This window comes from Lolium perenne, chromosome 2 (genome assembly GCF_019359855.2).
Source record: "Lolium perenne isolate Kyuss_39 chromosome 2, Kyuss_2.0, whole genome shotgun sequence".
NCBI lineage: Eukaryota > Viridiplantae > Streptophyta > Magnoliopsida > Poales > Poaceae > Lolium > Lolium perenne.
This window is the reverse complement of record NC_067245.2, coordinates 230,157,872-230,183,019: the sequence shown is the minus strand read 5'-3', so window position 1 is coordinate 230,183,019 and position 25,148 is coordinate 230,157,872. Positions and strand designations below refer to the sequence as shown.

The 25,148-nt window shown below is 43.5% G+C and overlaps 2 protein-coding genes across 2 annotated transcripts; one reads left to right on the top strand and one right to left on the bottom strand.

Annotated features, from left to right (window-relative positions):
* Positions 1–9,697: 9,697 nt before the first annotated feature.
* On the bottom strand, positions 9,698–15,044 carry LOC127335160 (plant UBX domain-containing protein 4). Its single transcript, XM_051361749.2, has 4 exons — positions 14,768–15,044; positions 11,372–11,666; positions 10,406–10,501; positions 9,698–10,312 (listed from the first exon to the last, which is right to left on the bottom strand). Exons 1-4 carry the CDS (start codon positions 14,935–14,937, stop codon positions 9,938–9,940), a joined length of 936 nt encoding a protein of 311 aa, XP_051217709.1. The 5' UTR covers positions 14,938–15,044; the 3' UTR covers positions 9,698–9,937.
* Positions 15,045–18,314: 3,270 nt separating this feature from the next.
* Positions 18,315–24,523, top strand: LOC127330486 (protein NRT1/ PTR FAMILY 6.4). Its single transcript, XM_071825611.1, has 5 exons — positions 18,315–18,539; positions 19,755–19,872; positions 19,952–20,169; positions 20,273–20,799; positions 23,554–24,523. The coding sequence occupies exons 1-5, from the start codon at positions 18,315–18,317 to the stop codon at positions 24,362–24,364; spliced, it is 1,899 nt and encodes a 632-aa protein (XP_071681712.1). The 3' UTR covers positions 24,365–24,523.
* Positions 24,524–25,148: the final 625 nt, after the last annotated feature.

The window sequence follows — 25,148 nt, the reverse complement described above, 5'->3', positions numbered from 1 at the left end:
TCCCTATGGAACTTATGCTTATAGACGCATGCCTTTTGGTTTATGTAATGCTCCTGCTACTTTTCAAAGATGCATGTCTACTATTTTTCATGGTTTTTGCGAGAGTATTGTAGAGGTATTCATGGATGATTTTTCCGTCTATGGGAATTCTTTTGATAGTTGCTTGCGAAACCTTGATAAAGTTTTGCAGAGATGTGAAGAAACTAACCTTGTTCTTAATTGGGAGAAATGCCACTTTATGGTTAATGAAGGAATTGTATTGGGACATAAAATTTCCGAGAGAGGTATTGAAGTTGATAGAGCTAAAGTTGAAGCAATTGAGAAGATGCCCTATCCGAGGGATGTTAAAGGTATTCGTAGTGTTCTTGGTCATGCTGGGTTTTATAGGAGATTTATTAAAGATTTCTCCAAGATTTCAAAGCCTCTTACTAATCTTCTTCAAAAAGATGTACCTTTTGTTTTTGATGATGATTGTAAGGAAGCTTTTGAAACTCTTAAGAAAGCCTTAACAACTGCTCCTATAGTTGAACCTCCTGATTGGAACTTACCCTTTCAAATTATGTGTGATGCTAGTGATTTTGCTGTAGGCGCTGTTCTTGGACAGCGAGTAGATAAAAAACTGAATGTTATTCATTATGCTAGTAAAACTCTTGATGCTGCTCAAAGAAATTATGCTACGACTGAAAAAGAATTATTAGCTGTAGTCTTTGCTTGTGATAAATTTAGATCTTATATTGTTGATTCAAAAGTTACGATTCATACTGATCATGCTGCAATTAGATACCTTATGACAAAGAAAGATGCTAAGCCAAGGCTTATTAGATGGGTACTCCTTTTGCAAGAATTTGATTTACATATTGTAGATAGGAAAGGTGCTGATAATCCTGTTGCTGATAATTTGTCTAGATTGGAAAATATTGCTTATGATCATGTTCCTGTTAATGATAGTTTTCCAAATGAACAATTGGCTGTAATAAAGGTGAGCTCGCGAGACAGTCCTTGGTATGCTGATTATGCTAACTTTATTGTTTCCAAGTACTTGCCTCCAACCTTTTCAGCTCAGCAAAGGAGGAAATTCTTTTATGACTTGAGGCACTATTTTTGGGATGACCCACACTTATATAAAGAAGGAGTGGATGGTATTATGCGAAGATGTGTTCCCGAATATGAACAACAAGAGATATTGAGTAAATGTCATGGTAGTGCTTATGGAGGACATCACGCCGGAGAAAGAACCGCGCAAAAGGTTCTACAATCAGGTTTTTATTGGCCAACTCTCTTCAAGGATGCGAGAAAGTTTATTCTATCTTGTGATGAATGTCAAAGGGTTTGTAATATATCCAGACGTAATGAAATGCCTATGAATTATACTGTTGTTATTGAACCATTTGATTGTTGGGGATTTGACTTCATGGGACCTTTTCCCTCTTCAGAAGGTAACACTCATATACTTGTTGCTGTTGATTATGTTACTAAATGGGTGGAAGCCATACCTACAAAAAGTGCTGATGGTGAGACCTCTTTAAGAATGCTTTTAGACATTATTTTTCCTAGATTTGGAGTGCCTAGATATATTATGACTGATGGAGGTTCTCATTTTATTCATGGAGGTTTTAGAAAAACTCTTGCTAGGTATGGTATTAATCATAGAATTGCTTCCGCTTATCATCCTCAAACTAGTGGGCAAGTAGAATTATCAAATAGAGAAATTAAATCTATTTTGGGAAAGACTGTTAATAAAACTAGAAAGAATTGGGCTAGTAAATTGAAGGATGCACTATGGGCTTATAGAACTGCTTATAAAAATCCCATGGGAATGTCGCCTTATAAAATGGTTTATGGGAAAGCTTGTCATTTACCTTTAGAACTAGAGCACAAAGCTTATTGGGCTGTTAGAGAATTAAACAAAGATCCTAAACTTGCCGGTAATAAGACGTTGTTGCAATTGAGTTCTCTAGATGAATGGAGAAGTGAAGCTTATGAAAATGCTAAACTCTTTAAAGAGAAAGTTAAAAAATGGCATGATAGAAGGATTATCAAAAGAGAATTTAATATTGGGGATAAAGTCCTATTGTATCGGTCTCGTCTCAGATTCTTTGCAGGGAAATTACTCTCGAAATGGGAAGGACCATATGTTGTTGAGGAGGTGTATCGTTCAGGAGCAATCAAAATTAGCTCTCTCCAAGGCAATGCTACGCAAGTGGTGAATGGACAAAGACTCAAGCATTATATCTCGGGTGATTCTTATAATGTTGATGTTGATATTATTCAAGTGGAAACACCGGAGGCTTTCATCAAAGGGCAAATTGACAGTCCGCCAGAACTCGACTTTGAATAGGTAACAAGATCGGTAATGAAAAGTACGCAATTTACTTTCCGAACAATATTTTTGTTGTTTTTGGAAAATATGAAAAATTACGAGTTCGAAACGGAGTGGAAAGGACGCACGAGGGGGTGCCACCATAGGCCGGCGCGGCCTGACCTGGGCCCACGCCGACCTATGGTCTGGCCGCCTCGTCGCCCCTTTCCGACTCTGGTTCGATCTGGTACTTTCCTTTTGTCGTGAAAATTTTTGCTATATAATCCCCCGGACCCCTGGAGGTCCGTATATCGTTTTCTCGACGTGTTTTGTTTCGAGCTGTTTCTGCCAGGATCTGTTTTCGGTCTAGAAGCACCATGGCCTCCAACAACAAGGGCAAGGGGCTTTCGGAGGAAGAAGTGAAGAAGGTGCCATCAAGACAAGAGCAGCAAGCCGGTGGGAGCAAGCAAATCTTGGTGGGATCTGTTGACACTCGACGTTCTTTTTCTCATAACCTGCAGGGACCTTTACCACCCGCTCTTAGCCTCGACTCCTTCCCTATGTTGGAAGAAGTTCTACGGACTACCGATGAGTTTTGTGATCAATATCGGGCTCTAAGAAGAGAAGTGGAGATACTCCAGGAGGAGAATTGCCGTCTCCGAAGAATGCTGGAATACCACTCGATTCGCATCACAAGGTCATCATCGCCAACTTCAGATAACAATGAATCTCTTCGAGTCTTAGTGCAGAATTGTCAAGCTGAGAAACTGAAGTTGAAGGAGTTCTGTAAGAAGCGCGGGAGGAGTTCATCACCATCATCGCCAAAGGAGTAATTCATCATCGGTATTGGCATCCCCTTGGTTTGTTCCAAGCTTGGGGGAGTGCCGCGGTATCACATCATCACTACCTTTTACTTTTTTTTATTGTCAAGTAGTGTCATATCATGAGTAGGGAAGTTATCATATAAGATGGGTTGCAGTTTGGAAGTATCTCTCCTTTAGTTGGTTATCTATGTATCCCTTGGTGTGAGTTATCATTATGGAATATTAATGAGAAGTCTTATCATTTACATATTGCACATCTTATTTTAGTTTGCAATCTCTACTATATGATTTACCTTGTTGTTAGTATTGGTATCACTTTGGGAGCATTGAATAAATCTATTTGGTTTTGGCAAACTTAGCATTGGTCAATAGCAACAACACTTTGAGGTTTAAGTAGAAAAGAGAAATACATGTAGTTGTTTCATTGTCTTTCTTTCTTGTTAGCTCATAGCTTATTATTCTGAAGTTAAAATTGTTTGTGCTTACAAGGAAGATGCATGATTGCTTCTATCACATGTATATTTGTTTGTTTCCCTCAACTCTTATGCTTGCTAATTAACCTTGCTAGCCAAAACCTCGTATCTTGAGAGGGAATACTTCTCGTGCATCCAAACCTTAACCCAAACCTATGCCATTTGTGTCCACCATACCTACCTACTATATGGTATTTTCTGCCATTCCAAGTAAATACTTCATGTGCTACCTTTAAACAATTCAAAACTTAGTATCTCTTATTTGTGTCAATGTTTTATAGCTCATGAGGAAGTATGTGGTGTTTTATCTTTCAATCTTGTTGGGCAACTTTCACCAATGGACTAGTGGCTTCATCCGCTTATCCAATAATTTTGCAAAAAGAGCTGGCAATGGGATTCCCAGTCCCAAATTAATTAAACTAAATAGACACTCCTCCATGGTATGTGATTGATGGACGGCACCCGAAGGATTCGGTTAGCCATGGCTTGAGAAAGCAAAGGTTGGGGGGAGTGTCATCATCATAATAAAACTAAAATAAAAAGGCACTCCTTCATGGTATGAGATTGTTGGCAGGCACCCGAGGATTCGGTTAGCCATGGTTTGTGAAAGAAAGGTTGGAAGGAGTGCCACATAAAATGAAAATAATATGGGAGCCGCTCTTAGGAGGTTGTCTGGCAAGGGGGTTAGAGTACCCGCTACCAGTCGTTGACAACAACAGACACCTCTCAAAATGTTACTTTTATTCTCTTTATATGATTGCAAAACTGAAAAAGCTCTAGCACATGATTTAATCCCTGCTTCCCTCTGCGAAGGGCCTGTCTTTTACTTTATGTTGAGTCAGTAAACCTATTTCCCTCCATCTCAAGCAAGCATTTGAGTAGTTGTGATCAAACCATTATATTGTGATTTGCTTCATCATGTCTTTTATTCTTCCTTGTTTAGTTCAAGTTTTATCCGAATGAATATAGCTTTGCAAGTTATCAATGATTATGAGGAGACCATTATGATTGAGTATGCAAGTTGTGCCATATAAACTTTAACATGAGAGCGCTGCTCAATGAGATAAATATAATCTGTTAATTGTTCTCTGACCAAGAACGAAGTTTGCCATCACCAATTATGATTTCTTATGCACCTTTATTTGTGATTACCTTATACTTGTTTCAAGTTGAGTTATATGAGGAAGTTGTTTACTATAATGTCTTGTGTGAATGAATATGATGCTTCTTGTCCGTATTTTATTTATTGACTCTTCACTCCATAAACATGTGGTCTGTTTATCGAGCTCGATTTCGCTTGGGGACAAGCGAAGTCTAAGCTTGGGGGGAGTTGATACGTCCAATTTGCATCACTATTTTGTATCATAATTTGCTGTTATTCATTGATATATTTCATATTGGGACACAATACTTATGTTATTTCATCTATTTTGCATGTTTCATCATTATTGGAGGATCAAGCACCGGAGCCAGGATTCTGCTGGAAAAAGCACCGTCAGAACGCAATATTTCGGAAGATCAACTGTGGAAGGAAATTATACCAAAAATCCTATTTTCAAGATGACGAAGGAAGCCAGAAGGAGGAGCCAGCTGGACCCAAGGTGGGCCCAGACCATAGGGCGGCGCGGCCCATGGCCTGGCCGCGCCACCATGTGGTGTGGGGGGCCCACAGCCCCTTTCGCCTCCTTTTCTTCGTGAAACCCTTCGTCCCGAAAACCTAAGCCACAGAGGGTACCTCGCGAAGAGTTACAGCCGCCTCTGCGGGGCGGAGAACACCAGAGAGAAAAGAGCTCTCCGGCGGGCAGGAATCCGCCGGGGAAATTCCCTCCCGGAGGGGGAAATCGACGCCATCGTCACCGTCATCGAGCTGGACATCATCTCCATCACCATCATCATCATCTCCACCATCATCACCGCCGTCTCCACCGCTGGACACCGTCACCGCCGTAGAAATTTGGGTTTGATCTTGATTGTTTGATAGGGGAAACTCTCCCGGTATCGATCTCTACTTGTTGTTGATGCTATTGAGTGAAACCATTGAACCAAGTTTATGTTCAGATTGTTATTCATCATCATATCACCTCTGATCATGTTCCATATGATGTCTCGTGAGTAGTTCGTTTAGTTCTTGAGGACATGGGTGAAGTCTAAATGTTAGTAGTGAACTATGGTTGAGTAATATTCAATGGTATGATATTTAAGTTGTGGTGTTATTCTTCTAGTGGTGTCATGTGAACGTCGACTACATGACACTTCACCATTTATGGGCCTAGGGGAATGCATCTTGTACTCGTTTGCCAATTGCGGGGTTGCCGGAGTGACAGAAACCTAAACCCCCGTTGGTATATCGATGCAGGAGGGATAGCAGGATCTCAGAGTTTAAGGTTGTGGTTAGATTTATTCTTAATTACTTTCTTGTAGTTGCGGATGCTTGCAAGGGGTATAATCACAAGTATGTATTAGTCCTAGGAAGGGCGGTACATTAGCATAGGTTCACCCACACAACACTTATCATAACAATGAAGATTATTTAGCCGTATGTAGCGAAAGCACTAGACTAAAATCCCGTGTGTCCTCGAGAACGTTTGGTCATTATAAGTAAACAAACCGGCTTGTCCTTTGTGCTAAAAAGGATAGGGCCACTCGCTGCAATTGTTACTCTCGCACTTTACTTACTCGTACTTTATTCAACTGTTACATCAAAACCCCCTGAATACTTGTTTGTGAGCATTTACAGTGAATCCTTCATCGAAACTGCTTGTCAACACCTTCTGCTCCTCGTTGGGATCGACATTCTTACTTATCGAAAATACTACGATACACCCCCTATACTTGTGGGTCATCAGCCACCAACTGGAGGAGCGCCAGGACGACGCAAAGGAGGTCCGGTCACTGATCCGGTCTGACCGGCCTCACGACCGGGCTCTCCGGTCTGTGGTCCGGTCAACCGGGTTTGTCGAGGAAAATGCTGAGGTGGCAAGTCACAACGGCCAGATTTTGAAGAACACTATAAATACCCCTTCTCCTACCTTGGAAGGGTTAGGCAACACACTACAAGCTGTTCTTGAGCTCTCTCTCTCTTACTCCATTATTAGAAACACCAAAAGCCTCCGATCTCCCTCCTCCTCCACCCAAACTCAAATCCCTCCGGGGAATCACTAGAGGAGGACCCGATCTACTGTTCTACCAAGCCAAATCTCATTCCCCCTTGTATTCATCGAGAAGCTTGCTTCCTAGGGTTCCTTGGAAACCCTAGGTGGGCAAGAGGAGTCCGGAAGCATCCGGGTTGTGGATTCGCTCCGGGCAAGATTGTGAAGGTTTGGAGGCTACCTCAAAGTCTACCACAAGTGAGTGAGCTATTCCTTCGTGGGATAGGCTCCGGAGAATAGGGTGAGCCTTCGTGGCGTGGGGAATCCTTCGTGGGACCTCCACCCCTCCAAACGTGACGTACCTTGTTGCAAAGCAAGGGAACACAGGAATACATCCTCGTCTCCGCGTGCTATCGGTTATCTCTAACCGAACTCCTTACTTGTGATTTAAACTGCCTGAGAGAGCCTTCGTGCTCGAGATAGTTGTATCTTCATATAGGTTGCTCCACCTAGTTTGCATTAGGCTCACCTTTATATTCCGCAAAGCCTAATATTGCAAAGAAAGGATTAAAATCTGTAGAAACCTATTCGCCCCCCCCCCCCCCCCTCTAGGTTTACCATCTCTATACTTTCAACCTCTCTTTTATTAAGCGAGCGCAGTTCTGCCTCAATTGCTTCCTTCCATTTAGGCCAATCCAAGCAATTTTAGAGGAAAAATATGTATCGACAATTGTAGTCTTTCTATTATATGATTCTCCTGAATCGATATAGTTTATGGAAATTTCATAAGTTTCTTCATGCAACGTGTGATTTCCCATAACAACGGAATCTGGTTGTTTCGATATCCCAGCACTAGAATTTGCGTGCACATTTATGCTTGGTTCTTGATGTTGAACATCATCTTGGTGTCTATCAACTTCAGGTTGATTTTCATTTACCGTCATAGATTTCCTTTGATTCCGCGGTGGCTTTGGATAAGCCTTTTCCTATAAGACCAGATTTCTCCTCCTTTTATTTGCAATTGTAAGTTGGGTAGTTTTATTTGGTACATGTACTCGTTCTGGTGCATTGACTGTAGGGTTATATGATTTAGTGACACCTTTGTGATCAGTAAATTTGTAAAATCTATTATTCTCTAAACTTCAGATTCAGATTCTTAGTACGTAAATCTAATGATTAAATGTATGTTATATTCCAATCTATTTCCTCGCATTTTTTGCGGTTTATTTCTCCCCCTAATGCTGGGAAATGGTCTCATAAAAAATGAATAATCGTATCGGGCTGTAAATAGGTCCTTGTTAGGGGTTCTAAGTATTTTATAATTGATGGAGAGTTATATCCCACATATCCTAGTTTTCTATGGGGGCACATGCTGGTACGTTGAGGTGGTGAAGTACGTATACAACACAACCAACTTTCGTAGGTGGGAATACTTGGCTCATGGCCTCATACTATTTAAAACGGGGAAGTTTCGTGATATGCACTTGGTCTAACTTGTATTAGATCCACGGTTTACACCGCATGTCCTCAACAAGAGGTTGGTAAATTGCAATTCTGCGATAATGGTCTAACAATTAATTTTACTCTTTTGATTAAAGATTCAGTCAATCCATTTTAAGTATGAGCATAAGGTATACAATGTTTTAGATGAATGCCTAAGGCCATATAATAATCATTGAATGTGTGTGAACTGAATTCAGCCGCATTGTCCATTCTTATTGTTTTAATCCTATGTTCGAGATAATTTGCTCTTAATTTGATAATTTGAGCGATTAATTTTGCAAACGTATGGTAAACAATAAACACACATGTAACCATCTAGTGGATGCATCAATTAGCACCATAAAGTACATAAATGGCTCAAATAGAGGTTGTACTGGACCACATGTATCTCCTGGAATTATTTCAAGAAAATTAAGCGACTCATTTTTAACTTTGAGGTAGAATGACTTAATAATTAATTTTCCAATAACACATACGGTGCATACGAAGTTTGATGACTTAAGAAATCTTTTAATTGGTAAATTATGACCAACATAGTTGACTACCATTTTTCTCATCATACCTATTTCAGGATGACCAAGGCGATCATACCAAGTCTTGTATTTATCAAGATTTTGAAAAATTATTTTGTACGTAACATAAGATAAGGTTTAATGTATGTAAAGTATAATCCGGAAGAATCTGAAGTGAATTTTTTAAGAGTTTGTTCCTCATATTCATCGCTTTTTGTTAAAAGAAAATATTTTTTCTGCTCCATCTTAACAGTTTCAAGATGAAAATCGTTTGATTCGGATATCTTTAAAATTTATATGGGTACGTGTTGATTCATGATACAATAATGCATTCTAAATTATAATAGTAGTATCTATAGAGAGTGTGAATCTGGCTCTTCCTAGATCAATTATTGCTTTGTTAGTAACATCTTACTTTCTCTTAATAAAAGTTAGAAATTATTTTGTTAGCACTATCCACTAAACATAATTCTTTTTCCATCAGATTGTTTCCCGTAAAATTTCTTTCTTTCTGCGTTCTCTCCTTGTAGCCTACTCGCTCTAACGTGAGAAGATACGGAGATCGAGAGGAAATGAATGGATGTATGTATTGGTAATTTGGTCAGGTTATATAGTACCCACACCTTACATGTGTCTTTTATGTGTCTTTTGGAACAGGCTTGATGTCCCTTCGGGATCGAAAGCGTTTGAGCAACACTACACTAATAACTACTCATCTGGTCCGGTTTAATCGACGCATACTAACTATTCACACTCCGCATCAATTTTATCCGACCAGAGGGAGTATCTACTAATTATTTCCTAAGAAATGCAACCGGAGCAAGTTGAATCTCAGTCTACACAGACAGATCCTTTCATTGATTTGAAGGGAAAATTTCATGTACTCTTCGAGTCATTTGTTATTAATGAGTGTCAGAAAGATCCTAATAATATCCAACTTCTTATACGATCAAAAAAAAAAAAAAACAGTAGAACAGTTATACAGGGAAACAACAGATGATCGATAACCTGGCATGCATAATTTCGACAGACCCACGTATTCATAGTAGTTACGAGTACCAACATAGACTTCATTGACGACTTCAAAAGAGGATATGTTTATCGACAGACCAGTACTCTGGCAAATTACAGGTTGCATGCAAGTGCAGTGTCTGGCGACATGATAAAACGTTCAACAGTACTGAGTTTATGTCTCGGGAAGACATCCTGTGCGACAAGTCCCAGCTTGGTGAGAGCACTACATCTTCTGCATGATAACGGAGTTCTTAAGACCAGCTTGCTCAACAGTCTGCGTAGAGTCAGTCAGCAGCTTTGGAGGGAAGCCAGTTTGCAACTGATAGGGCCGAGCAGCTCCTGGCCGGGATGCATCGATGAAACCCCTGATGTCGGCCACAGTGTGGTGAAGGTTAAACCTGGCGACCATGCGAGTGCCATCCGCCAACCTTAGCTGTATGGATGTAAACGGCTGCGAGTCATCCACAACAAAGCTAATTGACCTGGGAGCACTGTTGGGCTCTTGCGTGACAGGAGTTGGTGCTGGACTATCATCAGTTGAAGATCCACCAAGGGTTCTCCCAACACCCTGGAAAGATGATCGAGGCCTTGCAGGTTCCTAGATGAAGAAAACCACAAACAAGGTTAGCACATTTAACTATTTATTACTGGTTTACTACTGCAAAACAAATTAAGCCTTATAATGGCCTACCTCATAATCTGCATATCGTTTTATAACGTTCACATGAACTGATGTCCTTCGATCAGCAGGTTCCAGCTCCTGGGGGCACTGCGACTTCTTGATGCTCTGAAAATACATGAAACGGTAAACTTAGTGCACAATTCCTTCAAACTGCAAACAATTCAGGATTCACTTCTTCATGTCAAGATATCCATTAGACTCGGAAGTTCCCCTGTTATTATGTTCCAGTAATGCAAAACTGACTATGGCTTATGGAGTGGAAACCAGCAAGTATCGAGATGATATCCTAGATGAACAAGAAACACAAAACACTTGGATGTAGGCACAAGAAGGTTCAACAAACTCCATACCTTGCAAACAGCACAAATAAATTAAGGGGAAAAGATCAATGACAAGAAATGGTGTCTAAAAAACAACTTCATGGCCCTTTCAACAGATAGTATTATTTAGCATAGTGAAATTACAATGTGCTAAATAGGAGTGAATCAGATAATCAGATTGTAGCTTAAGTTTCCACCCAATGTGAGTGCTATACCCTGCTCTGTCAAGAACAGGCTGGAAGTGGTACTAGTGGTATTACCACAAACTGGGTCCACGACAGTGTAGTTAACAATAACGGAAGTTATTGAACTGATGTAATTGCCATTTTGCCATAATGGGCAAGTGGTGGTATACCTATATAAGTGGTGCAACTTTCTTATGAAACCCTTTGATGAGGTATGGTACAACTTCCTAAAAAGTTTGCAGATGACAACAAGGGAGGATAAGCACTATACATATAACAGGCATACTATAAGTATAACAGACATACTTAAATATAAACTCAATATATATTAAGGCGTCAACAATCATGCAAAAAATATGGAGGCAGCACGTTGCAAGATAGAGAGGTGGGGAAAAGAGTACTGAAAACAGCTAAATGGTACACTACAAATTTAAACAGCCTAGAAATATTGTGCCCAGAAAAGTCTGTACCTCAATGAAGTCTGCATTTTCAGGGTCATCATAGCCTCTTAGTGGGCCATCATCAATTGTGAATCCATTGTTCCAGAAATGTATATTGTGAAGCACATCCTGAGGTGGTTCGGGAACAGATGGTGCAGTCTGTACATCCCCAGAAAGCAGTCGACCCGTTCCTGTAAAGCTTCTTGAGCTGGAAGATTGGTCATCAAAAGAAGGCAGTGGAACTTGCTGAGCACCCATTACTCTCGCTTGTTCAAAGATTGAGTCCACATTATTTCTCTTTGTTGGATCTTGAACAATCATCCCACTGCACATACAAAAGGATAGACTCATAATCATTCAAGTATAATGAAAATAATTAAAAACCCAAACTAAAAGATTATTTCAAGTAAGAATGAAAACAATTGAAAATCCTAACCTAAAGACTACTGAGATGTACTCTCAATGCTCTGCATTAATTCTAGAAAGGAAACAAAAAGGCAGAGAAGTATAGACCCTAAATCAAGAATTACGAGTCGCTGAGTCGCCGACTCAGACTAGTCGTGACTAGTCTCGACTAGTGGTAGACTTATCGACATGTAGTCGCGCTTCTGCTGACTAGTAAAAAATACTAAGTACATAGCTTAGTAATAGTGTTATACTATATTGATGCCTAAACTTCCACTTCCGCCGACAGTGGAGTTAGCTTGGTGTTGGTGCAGCCTTCGGAGGAGCTAAAGACCCAGGTACAGCCGTGAAGGAGACCAGTGGAGGAGACGTGGAGCACAACAGCGAGCTGGCGGCAGCCAGGTAAGAGGCAGTGCAAGGGAAAGGGCAGCCAGAGGAGAGGCATCTGGATGGGAGGGGTCCGTTTCGATCTGGAGGGGTAGGGTTTCATAGGCAGGCCTTTTTATCCCAGCACAGAAATAGTCGTTCGACTCAAAAACAGAGACTAGTCGTGATTTGTCGTCGACTAGTCAACTTGTCGATCGACAACTTCAACTAGCCTTGTCGCTCCAGGTTGTTGTCAGTGAGGTTGAGACAGGCCGACAAGCCACAACAAGTCGAGCGACTCGTAATCCGTGTCATAAATACTACTCCCTCTGATCCATAATAAGTTGCAACAATTAAGGATCAGAGGGAGAACAATATATTATTTTTTAACCCAAGGAAAAGCACAATGATGGGTTCTACTTGGACCAGTGGCGATAATCATTCTAGTCTTATTAACTCACCTCATTCTGTAATTTGTAAACATATACAAACCTTCCATTAAGTTTTAAGCTCAGGCGTTTTAGTCACGATGAATGCAAAGTTATTATGTCGCAGAGTCGAGTCGAGCTCGTGGAGTTGAGTACAAATGTCAACATGGCGCCCACCATTCCGATTAGGCGGTGGTAAAAAATAAGGGGGTAACAAATATTGCCTCCGTTCCGAAATGTAAGCCTTTTTTAGAAAGCTAGATTAGCTTTCTATCAAAAGGCTTATATTTTGGAACAGAGGTAGTAACATATTAGAGGATGAAAATACGAAATTATACACATATGGCATCAAATTCCTACCATATGTGACAATTTGGCCCAAAAAGTATACTAGAGCTAGCAGGCTGCATGACATAAGAGAACAGAAAGTCTAGCAGCTCCCCAACGCTCTCAGACCCTCCCTTGTACCGCCGCCCTACTTCACAACCTGTAACCCCGCCTCTACTGTTGCTTCAGCAGCCCTAGCGGGGGAACCGATTTCTCCCTGGCCAAGCAATGCAGTTAGCTATGAAGACACCCAGGTGAGAATGGCAACGCCATTTTCTTCTGGGAGCCCCCCCTAACTGAGAAATCCTGGGTGTCGCTCCCAGTCCTCAGAGCACTCACGAAATAGCAACGATTAGGTGACGACTTAATAACCTTGGATGCATTAATATGACAGTGGACCTATTTTGCCAGCAGACTAACAGATGCAGATGGATGAAAACAATAGCCAGCAGAAAAAATACAGCAGACCAAGGTTAATACGTTGGTGCAAAATAGCCTGTACTGAAGCAACATAATATCCAACCATTGGCAAGGTATGCAGTCTAACACAGATACTGAAACCAGCCGATTGCATGAATATAATCTATAACCCTTCCACAGGGTTTTTCTCATAGTGGTAACATGGATGTAAAATATAGTCTATAGAGTATAGATTAGGTCATGAGAAAATAATCTTTCACAAAAATCTTGTACAACAATATAAGATGTTATTAATCAAAAGTGGAGTCATGAAGCTATATAAGAAATTAGTGAACCCAAAGAATCTAAAAGATGCTTGATACATCACTAGAATTATGGCAACCATATAACTGACAAAGTATTACATATAGCAGCTAGCACATAGGCATAGTTTGTTGATCTGGTAACTAGTACTAACACTGCGACAGAAAATGAAGGAAAGTGACCAACTACACATGGAGATGCAATTACACAGATCACAAGATCATTTAAAACCATACTGCTGGAAGCTGAACCAAGCCAAAAGCAAACTGATGCTATCACTGGAGCTCTGGATACAATAGTTTGGAACTAGAGGGAAACCAATCCAATCCAATCTTCCAATGGGTGGTGGTAATTTGTACCTCCCCCCTGTTTGCTAGAAGTGGAGCTTATCATGTGCCAAAAGCCAAAAGAGAGTGTTTATTTTGGGGAGGTGATCATCCTATAATATTTAAGAAAGATTGCAAGTAACTGATTAATGAGAGTTGAGAAATGCCTAGGTGAAGTAACCGTGCCATTCTACTCATCAAACTAAAAAACATATTAGGTGATCAGATGAACTGTCCTATGACCTATTTGAGGACACTACAAATCGATTCAGAACAGGCAACTCAAAATAAGAATGGATCGTGATAACATAAGTGCATTACAAACTGAACTGGATCTTTTTCACTGTTTTTCTGGGTCGACGTTTCACATTTGTCACCCTATAAATCAACGTTAGCAGAAACTTCCCCCAAATCTAAATCTACAAGTAAACACCTACACTTCAACCCTAACTATGCATGACAGAAACAAACTAATCCAGTATTATGCAAAAAAAAAAGAGAAACAAACTAATCCAGACCACGAATTAATTCCGTACCAATCTCCAAAAGTTGGTGCCGATCTAATCCGAGCAGCATTGAACACCATAGCTACCGCTCAGTACTCGGTGGTCAGCGTTCACCTAGCAAGGTTCAACACGTATCTCGCGCAGTTCGCAACGGATCTAACCAAGGTAACTAGAACAGATCAACCGACGAGCAAATCGAAATCCGACGACTCATGCGCAACCTAATCGGCGGACCTAACTAGACGGCGGCGGGGATCCAGATGGCCTACCGCGATCGCCGCGAAATCTCGGCCGGGAATGAAACAAGGGCTGCTAGGAGGGGAGGGGAGGGGAGCGGAGAGGTACCTCTTCTCGCCGCCGGTGTAGTACTCCTGGGGCTCGTCGGAGTCGCTGCCGCTGCCGCCCGCGCCGGGGAACCCGGCGGGGCCGCGGTTGATGTCGGCGAGGGTGCGGATGCCCCCGCGCCCGCCGGACGGCGCCGGTTTCTTCCCGGCGTTGCCGTTGGAGGAGCTCATCGCCGGCGTGGGTCGCGGAGGTAGGGTTTGGCCTCGCGGGTCGGGTCTCGTCGCGTGTGAAGCTGCGTGTAGTCTGCTCGCAAGTCGCGCACGCGGTTGGTTTTGGGATATGCGGAGCTGCGGTTGCGGGGGTATCACGCTATAAAATAGGCAGGATTGAAGGGGGAAAAAAATCTAAGGCTCTACGGAGCCCATGTGCCTGATCCAGGAGCCCGCATGGGCGGATGTGGCCCAGCCCACTATGAGCCCATATACGTGTAGGCTCCTTGTCTCCCGGTTCCGGTCCTTCTGCGTTAGGCCTGTCCCCACCAAACCCTATTTGACGTTTCACTTATCTGTTGTCCTCTTGACGCGTAAACCTCCGACACTCATACCCCTGTTCTAGGCCGACCCATAGTGACGGCCAGAGAATAAGAGGACAACGGCCCAACGAGGAAGACAAGGTGCACACTGTTGATGTTCTAAGAGTTAGGGGTGTTGGGAGGGTTTGGAGAGGGGAAGTGGTTAGAGGGAGGTAACAGGAAATGTTAGACTAGTAGTGGGCTGCGATCGAGGAGGGCGGGCCGGTCCCGCGGTGCCGACCACGGGTGGTGGCATTGTTAGCGCTGGAGGTGGGGGGTTAATGAGTTGGTCAGGCTCTCATGAGGAATATGAAGGTTGGGGAAAGAGGACGACCACGGTGCGGGGATGGTGGGACGTGACCCGTTTGCGGTCTTCTATAGGTGTTGATGCGCTCGCCGACGCGTGAAGCAGCAAATAGGACCCCTCCCCTCCTCTTCGGCTGTAGTTCAGACCAAGATGAATGGTTGAATTGAGGCATGTTTAATCATTTCATTTGCGTGTTTGTCTCGGCAATTGCCATTGTCAGCGAACTCATCTTTATATGGTATCTAGCTAAATAAATAAGGTTTTGCTAGTTCCCATATAGTTGGCAACTTAGTCCTCAGTCGAGTAAAACCACTAGATTTGTATCATGATTCTTGTGTTCTATGAGTTGTAGGTCGGGTTGCCACTTAAATTTTTCAGTTTTAACTTTTAAGTGTGCTTGCAACTAAGATTTTTTTGTTAATGTGAAGTTATAACTGAGATCTTTCCACTTGCAAATTGAGATGCAACTGGGATTTTTTTAGTTACAACTGAGATTTTAAAATATGAAAGTGCCATATCACACTTGACAGAGGAGAATTATTCACGCCCAAATAAACACATTGTCATTGGCTTTTTTTAGAACACAACACTATTGATTCAATGACATCATTAAAGTATCTCCCGGGTGTTAGTCGATGTAGCAGAAAATCTAACAATACCAGAAAATTCAGACCGTTTAGCTAATGCATGTGTTTATTCATTGAGCTTACCTGGGGCATACAAGAAAGAACAAAAACTAAAATGAAAATAACTCCCTTCTCGATGTCTTGGATGACTAACCGCTCCCACGAATGACAGATCTTGGGACTGACTGTTGATGCGCTGCATCACATAAAGGCAGTCTAAGCCTCGGAGGCTAACATGATCCTGTTAAAACCTTCCTCCCGAGTGAAAGGCAATAGACCTGATGGCTATTACTTCTGCAAATTCAGGCGATGTAACCTCATAAATAAGCTCGCTGCATGCAGATAAGCAATTACCTTTGTGGTTTCTGATCACGATGTCAACTCCCATTCGGTTGGAGGCTTTAACATAAATGCGTCAACGTTGAGGCAACCCGTTCCTTCCGGCAGTGGAGTCCATTTTACCAACTTAGGCCCACACCTGTTGTTAGAAATCCGTTTACGAAGATGCAGATGGATCATATCAACATATACCTTAATTTGTTTAGAAAGAGGCTTGGGCTTGAGATTCTTCATGTTATCTCCATTACGAACACCATTCGCTGCTTCCCGTAAATAAATGGCAAAAAGCAACAGCTATCACAGTCAGCTATTGGGGAGACGACCTTGATATAAAATCAAAGAGCCACTCCTTGTTTAAGAAGCTCCTTCTATCCAGTTTGATTAAGATGTGGCTGGCTTGAGCCTTGAGGGTGCATGGCGTTTGATCGGAAAATCCACTTGCTGATTTGCTTATCAGGTACCGTACGTTTCCGGGCACTGTCAGACTCGCAACACCGGCTGGCTATCCCATGCGTCAGCGGCTCAGCGCGTAACCAGGTGTATGCGTCAATGCGTGTGCATCGTGATCTGCTTTTGAAAGTTCTTTGTCGAATTATAGGAGTACAAGCTAGTTCGGAATTGGCTCATAGCTAAATCTAGAGGAAGAAGTTAAGATAGAACTCGTTTGCTTCTTCCGAATAGAATGCATGCGTGACAAATCATGGGAGTATATGACTCGTTTGCCTATTTCTGTATTTGAATAGAGTGCATAGAGAGAAAACCATTTTTTATAACTTAACACTCCTAGTGTGGTGCCATGAGAATTGTTATTAGGCTACCTGTTTAGTCAGCACATTACAAGCTGATGATGTAATATCCAATAGATTATCGTTTGCTTTGCGGTATTTGCAGCGAGCGCTCAATTTTCCTTTAATATGGATGGTGATGATGAAGATGCGGCAATAAGAGGAGGTCAAAAAAAGTGAAGCAGGAAGAATTGATGCGGTGAGGTGAACAAAACAATGATGGGTGGTGGCACCACTAGTTGATTAGAGGATAACCGGATACACCATGACGAGGAGGGACTAACCACCGAGCTAAAGTATGGCCAGAGGACCAATTGACATAATGTTTGCACATTTTCCACATTTTACTTTGAAGTTTGATTATTTGCCACATTAAACACCACATGTTAGTGACATAGATTGTGAAAAAATAATTAAATTGCCAAATAAAGTGTAGCAAATGTGCAAATCCCCCGTGTGAAATTCCTTGGAGCTAAATGCATGTCCTTCAAGGCTTTGTGTGGCGAGAAAGATTAAGTTATTTTGTTATTCAGCGCATTGCAAGATCACCCAATCTAACATACTAATATTTGCTTCCTGGTATTTGTAGCCAATGTATGTTTGTCGCCGTCTGATCCAGAGGATAATAAAGAAGTGGGGTATCAGGAGATTGGAAGAGAGGAAGGATGAACAAGGGAGAATGGAGTCAGATGAGAGGATAATGAAGAAGTGGGGTGGGCAGGGGGTTAGAAAAGATGTAGTAAGAATGGAGATTTTTTTTTTTGAAACGAGTGGCAAAAGATTTGCCACTATTCATTAATTAAGGGGAAGAGTTTAGACAAGACCAAAGGTTCACCAAAGAAAACAAAGAAAACTCGAAGGGAAAACTAAGGGATTACTCTCCCGTTGTTACAAAACTCAAACACTTCGCACCCGCGGCAACCCAAAGCTTCACTTCGGTTTTGATAATGTTGAGGAGGGTGGCGGTTGGTGCGGACTTATGGTTGAAAATTCTAGCATTCCGCTCCTTCCAAATGGTCCAACTAACAAGCATGATAATGGAGGACAAGGCCTTGCGATTGTCCGAAGCCTCATTCAACAACTTGGACCACCATCCCTCAAGGTTGAGATCGTCCGTCCACGCATGGAGGTGGATGGAAGGAATGCCAATCCAACTTTTCACCATCCCCCAAAGGCACTTGGAGTAGCGGCAATGGGAGAGAAGGTGAGCCGCCGTTTCTTGAGTTTGGTTGCAAAGCGTACACCGACCGCAATTTGTTGTACCCCTTCTCGCTAGACGGTCCGCCATCCAAAGCCTATTATGGAGAGCCAACCAAGCGAAGAACTTGATATTTGGGGGGGGGGGGGACAAACCTTCCAAACAAGCCGATTCCTGTTGGTAGTCATGGCTCCGAAGAATTGTGCTTTGTAAGCTGCGGCCGTGGAGTACTCTCCATTCTCGGTGGTGGTCCATGTGATTGTGTCCTCAAGAAGCTCATTGAGATGAATGTCCTGGAGAAGATTCCATAGCCGAATGTACTCATGCAAATGTTGGATGGTGAGGTTTGTGTCCATCTTGATTTTTTTAACCCAAGCATGATCCGTCAACGCTTGGTTTACCTTCCATCTCTTCCTAGTGGAAGCTTCATATATAAGCGGAGCTATGTCTTTGGGCTTCGTGTCATTCAGCCAAGAAGAATGGAGAATGTCATTAGAGGAGAAGGAGAAGAAATAATAATAATGTCAGTGGCCCAAACGGGGCTCACCGACGTCCACCACGTAAGATAGGTAAGACTATAACCACACGGATTAGAGTGATGCCCTATCTATGGGCCGGTGTCGCCGACATCATAACATATCTACAATAAAAATGACCGCGAGTGGAGTGAGAGAAGACGATGCCGAAGAAGGAAGAAGGGAATGGAGGAAGGCAATCAAAAATAAGCAAGGAAAAAATGTGGCACGGTAAGACTTGTCACGTCCACGTTGCGGTGTAGGCAGTTCTATCCTTTCGAGTTTGAATTGCCCAATATCCATGAATGAGGTAATTTTGTTAATCCTTTTTTTTGCGGGTAATTTCGTTAATCCTTAGTACACAAGAAAAATAGAACAGTTGCTCCTTTTTTTTCTGCTCAATCATTTGCTTTTGCCACAACCCACAGGAAATGCATGGAAATCTTCCCCACTTTTCTTTCCTCCCGCTATAAAATCCCCTCTCCGTCCCCAACCTGCGACAACGACGCTCTTCTCTGCGCTCTACTCGCGATCGTCTCCCCGCCCTCTCCGCAGTAACCTAGAAGGCAACATGGTCCGTATAGCTATCACAGTATCATGTGTAGATGAAGATTTACTTGTGTTCATTGATCGAGATGTAGTGATCGATTCGTTTCGGTGTTCTTGTAAGTTGTAACGGCAAATGTTTGTGCGTGGGCGGGCGCAGGTTTCTGTCGGCGTCTGCATCGACAATGGCAGCGACGATGGCCTGGTGGTGGATTTCAAGGGCAAACCGGTGGACAAGTCCCGCGCCGGGGGATGGCTCGGAGCCGGCCTCATCCTGGGTACGTGCACAGTGATGAGATCACGCTGTCGAAGTCGGCAAGGTTCTGCTCATGGCTATGTGTTTCTGTGTGGTCTCAGGCACGGAGCTTGCGGAGCGGGTGTGCGTGGTGGGCATCTCGATGAACCTGGTGACGTACCTCACCGGCGAAATGCACCTCTCCAGCGCCAAGTCGGCCAACATCGTCACCAACTTCATGGGCACGCTCAACCTCCTCGCCCTCCTCGGCGGCTTCCTCGCAGACGCCAAGCTCGGCCGCTACATCACCATCGCCATCTCCGCAACCATCACCGCCGTGGTAAATAGCGCGCCAACTTCCTCTTGTTATTCATCACATATGTCGAGTATCTGACGTTGCAGTGCAATTCACCATTGATTACTCTCGATCGATTATGGCTTAGGGTACGAGCCTGCTAGCGGCGAGCACGGCGGTGCCTCCACGGTGCATCATGGCGGCGGCCGGCTGCGTTGCGGCGACCGGCGGGAAGCCGGCGATGCTGTACTCGGCACTGTACACGATCGCGGCGGGCGCCGGCGGGCTGAAGGCGAACGTGTCCGGGTTCGGCTCGGACCAGTTCGACGCTCGCGACCCTCGGGAGGAGCGGGCCATGACGTTCTTCTTCAACCGCTTCTACTTCAGCATCAGCCTCGGCTCGCTGTTCGCGGTCACCGTGCTGGTGTATGTACAGGACAACGTCGGCCGGGGCTGGGGGTACGGCGTGCCGGCCGCTGTGATGGTCGCTGCCGTGGTGGTGCTCGCGGCCGGCACACCGCGGTACCGGTACAGGAGGCCCCAGGGGAGCCCGCTGACGGTGATCGGCCGTGTGCTGTGGGCGGCGAGGCGGAACCGGAGACTGCCGTGCCCGGCGGATGCCAGCGAGCTCCACGGCTTCCACGAGGCCAAGGTGCCACACACGGATATGCTTAGGTATTGCTCCTTTCTTTGGCCTGGCTCTGTTTTGTGTATTTGAGTGATTAGTGATTATTTTAAGGGTGTCTGTAACACTCAGTCGATTGAGACTTAAGTTCTTAGTTGAATTACATGAGCATGTATCAATGCGGGTCTAGACAAAGTGTAAATAATAGTAGCAAACATGAATTTTTAAGCACAAACAAAATCTAACGGTGAAGCAGACATGAAACTTAGCAATTCCGTTATTTTAACTAGTGAAAATGCTATGTCCAAATAAATTGACCAGTTATATTTTCGAGCTGCAGGTAATTAGTTTTGGTTGGAGATTAGTAAATTCAGATGTAATTTTGATACGCCGCATACCCGCAAAAAAAAATGATTGTGAGCATACTTCTGTTATTCTGATTTTCCATGGTCTTAACTATGCTTTAGAAATTGCATAAAAACATAGCTTTTAGAATTTTGAGGTTGTCCATTAGAGCATTCACGGGTTTTTCCAAAATTTAAATATGTCACGTAATGATAAATGGTTTTGATGATAAATGGCTAGGTTTAGCACAATGTGTAGATTGCCAAAAGAATCAATATTCTCTCTCATGACCCACAACAAGAAGAGAGACTAGAGAATAAATATGAATGCAGGAACAGCTATTTGCTCGCACGCCCTAATATTTGGCTATGGCAATGCCCTCTGCAGTGGTAAGAACCCATGCCAAAAACAAAATACACAATTTAGAACCTCTATTTGGCATACATTGTGGCCGCCCTTACTGCAATGGGGTGTTTGGTTACTTCCGAGTCCTAAAGCAAAAGCCCTAGCAAACAAGAGTACTAGCTAGTCCCTCCATTCTAATGAATAATTGCCCTTGTTTCTCTAGTTTTTTTCTTTCGTCAACGATTTCTTTAAATACATAAAAATTATTGGTATAAAACTACAATCATCCGAGAGTATTTTCGGTACAAAACTAAAGATACTAATTGCATACAATATAATCAAGATTTTATTACTTATTTTTTTGATTAAACATTATCTTGTGCGCGTGCGCTTTATTTATCGAAACAGAGGTAGTAGAGTGTTAGTAGATCACCAGTTCATGTTCACCATACTCACAATGACACGTGGTCATGTACTACACTTGTGCATATGCATGAGACGTGCTCCGTTTTTGGCTTTCACTAGATAAATTGTATTCTCTTTGTTCTAAAATGAGTATGGTAATTTTACCTAAATAGATGAAGGTAGCAAATAAGATGTTTGATGAAGGTAGACGCTCGTGAAAGGCGACTAAAACTAGAGTGTTTTTCCTCCAATCAGTGGCTAGAAAGCAAGACGAAATTAGGTGTATTAGTACAAGAGAAGGTGAAGACGACAAGCCGTGTTCTTGCCAATGCAAGACGTAAAATCTTGGCTGGAAACGGAAATCAACATGAGTAGATGTGCCAGAAACTATCCAAGAAACCTTTTTTTCCAAGAGATCCACCTGGGATCGATTTTCATTACCCGTCGATAACAAAAACAGAGTCAGAGGTTTTGGCCAACATCAAGAAAACTACAAACAAAAGCTATCCAAAAGCTACCATTCAGCTACCTGGATGACACCGCAAACTACTGCTAGTGTTCAGCGAAAAGAAACTAGAAGTTTTGTTACAGCAGCTGGTGGAATATATACAGAAACTTGACTGATTGTTTAAACTTGGCCAGATCATTAGGATCCACCAAATTTTTGCAAACGAAAGGTTCATGCTGCAAAGAGCTTCATGGGCCCAGAAGGGAGAACTATCCAAGAAACTAGTGGATCTTTTACTAGAAATATTTTTTTTAATCATTTTCAGAAGTACCTAACTGCAGACACATAGCATGTTAGCTTGACATGCCGTTTGTCCAAAAGCCAGAACACTACCACGAACCAGATCAATCGCATGAGGTGATGGTTAGTAATAGATCTTGTGAAGATGGCGTACGTCCTCAAGTCAGGATCATATGCTACCACGCGAACGCACCGAAGCCCATGCAGAACTGTTGCCTGCAGCCAGGCACTTGGAGATGGACGCCGAAGGACCTAGGCCAACATGCCATGCAAATCCACCTCCAAACAATCGCTGACACCGGTGCATGTGTTGGTGACATTTTGGGGGCCAATCTCCGATGCATTTTCAGAGCACCGCACATTATTTTGCAGCACACTGAAACTTGCTTGTGGGTGGTAGGACAATGCATTGCAAACTGTCCATGAGTCCGACGAATGTAGCGTGCACGAATTAGTGATGTCCAGTTTCGTTCAGTTTCCTGCTCGCGTTACAAGTTTTGCTAAATTTTATTTTGTTTCACAACTTTTAATGTGTCGTATATCGGTAGTGGTATCCTGGGCCCATCAAAGTTTAAACAATAGGTTTGATATTTGGTGTTTTATAAAGGTAGAATATTTTTCGGTTTGAAGCGACGTTTTCGTCGACAATGAAGCACTTGTGGTGACTTCATCTATTCCAAGATCTGCTGAATCATTTTTGAATCCAGCCTCTCAAAAATGCTCATGAGATAGGGTGGGTGCGTGTTTATCAGGTGAGTGTATCTACGTATTTATTAGTATCTATATTTATACTGTGTTAAAAAAAAAACGTACACGCTACCCATGTCTTTTGATCGTATCGTCTAGAAAACAAGCTTTTGCGTGCTGAAGCGCTCTGGCAAACTGTGAATTATAACAGGTGTCCTATCATGCACGATAGACAGTAGCTTGATGAGATTTAACCGTTTGTTTCTGTGTACAGGTGTCTGGACAAAGCAGCCATCGTGGAGGCTGACCTCGCGATGGCGGCGGCGTCACCGGGCCTGACGGTGACGGATGTGGAGGAGGTGAAGATGGTCGTGCAGCTTCTCCCCATTTGGTCCACGTGCATATTCTTTTGGACCATCTATTCCCAGATGGCCACCTTCTCCATACAGCAGGCCGAGCAGATGGACCGCCGCGTCGGCGGCGGCGGCTTCGTCGTGCCAGCGGGGTCCCTCTCCGTCTTCCTCGTCCTCTCCGTCCTCCTCTTCACCTCGCTCAACGAGCGCCTCCTGGTGCCTCTTGCAGGCCGCCTGACGCGGCACCCCCACGGTCTGACCTCCCTCCAGCGCGTGGCCGCGGGGCTCGTGCTCGCCACGCTCGCCATGGCCGTCTCGGCCCTCGTCGAGAAGAAGCGCAGGGACGCGTCCACGGGCGGCGGCACCGTCAGCGCATTCTGGCTGGTGCTCCAGTTCTTCCTGGTCGGCGCCGGCGAGGCGTTCGCGTACGTGGGGCAGCTGGAGTTCTTCATCCGGGAGGCCCCCGAGCGGATGAAGTCCATGAGCACGGGCCTGTTCCTGTCGACGCTGGCCATGGGTTTCTTCCTCAGCAGTTTCCTCGTGCTCGCCGTCGACGCCGCCACGAGGGGCGCGTGGATACGGGGACGCCTTGACGACGGCCGGCTGGACCTCTTCTACTTGATGCTCGCGCTGCTCGGTGTGGCCAACTTCGTGGTGTTCTTGGTGTTCGCCAGTCGGCACCAGTACAAGCGCACAATGTCGGACGCCGGGGATGCGGCTGGGACTGTATAGCTGCTAGAGGCGGGTTGGCGCCCGGAGGTGGACGTGATCGCAATGTCAAGGAGGCGGTCACGATGAAAGGGATGGACGTGTAGGGTGGAATATGCTGGAAGCGTGTACTGCCGCTGTGTATGTGGTGTTTCTTGGTGTTCCTTTTCGTCTTGGAGTTTTTTTTTTTTTTAATTCCTTGGAGTTATCACGAAAATGTCAATTATATCTAACTTCTGCAACAATGCATTGCTCTATCGATCTTACAGATGCCCACAACCTAAAAATAATAAGAAGATTTTTTTTAAAAAAAATCCGCTACAATGATCAATTCCTTAGCAAAACCACAGTCTTACTTAAATTACTCAAATAAAAAAAATTTGACGGTGAAGGGGAAAATTGATGCAGTTAATTAGAAAAGTTGGACCCAAAAACCATACAATGCGCGGTTAAAAGACCACAGATGGCAACTCATGGCACATCATCTGTGCCAGATAAAAGAGCCCCTAAACCTAAGAACACATACCGCGCCTGGTATCCAGCAAAAATAATCTTCGCAAACACATACGAACTCTCGCCACTAGGAGTGCACTGTTGTGCACCCTCCCAACATGAGTGATCACACATTGATCTCTAAGACGCGAACCGCTTCAATCACCTATTGTGGCGTGTGTTGCTTCCAGTACATCTGCAGATAATGCTGCATCTTCTCATTCAGGACCTCCTCGGTGGCTTTTCCCTTAGCTCTTAGTTTTTGGTAATTACCCAAAAGCCTCTGCCCTCCTATACTCCACAGGCTTGGCCAATG

What these genes read in the sequence shown, in the direction of transcription:
- LOC127330486 (XM_071825611.1), top strand. Translation starts at nt 18,315, where the DNA reads ATGGTTGAAAATTCTAGCATTCCGCTCCTTCCAAATGGTCCAACTAAC. An exon ending in CCGCAACCATCACCGCCGTG is followed by an intron (nt 20,170 to 20,272) that starts GTAAATAGCGCG and finishes ATTATGGCTTAG; the next exon opens with GGTACGAGCCTGCTAGCGGC. An exon ending in CCACACACGGATATGCTTAG is followed by an intron (nt 20,800 to 23,553) that starts GTATTGCTCCTT and finishes TTCTGTGTACAG; the next exon opens with GTGTCTGGACAAAGCAGCCA.
- LOC127335160 (XM_051361749.2), bottom strand. Translation starts at nt 14,937, where the DNA reads ATGAGCTCCTCCAACGGCAACGCCGGGAAGAAACCGGCGCCGTCCGGC. An exon ending in TACACCGGCGGCGAGAAGAG is followed by an intron (nt 11,667 to 14,767) that starts GTACCTCTCCGC and finishes TTGTATGTGCAG; the next exon opens with TGGGATGATTGTTCAAGATC. An exon ending in AAAATGCAGACTTCATTGAG is followed by an intron (nt 10,502 to 11,371) that starts GTACAGACTTTT and finishes ATGTATTTTCAG; the next exon opens with AGCATCAAGAAGTCGCAGTG.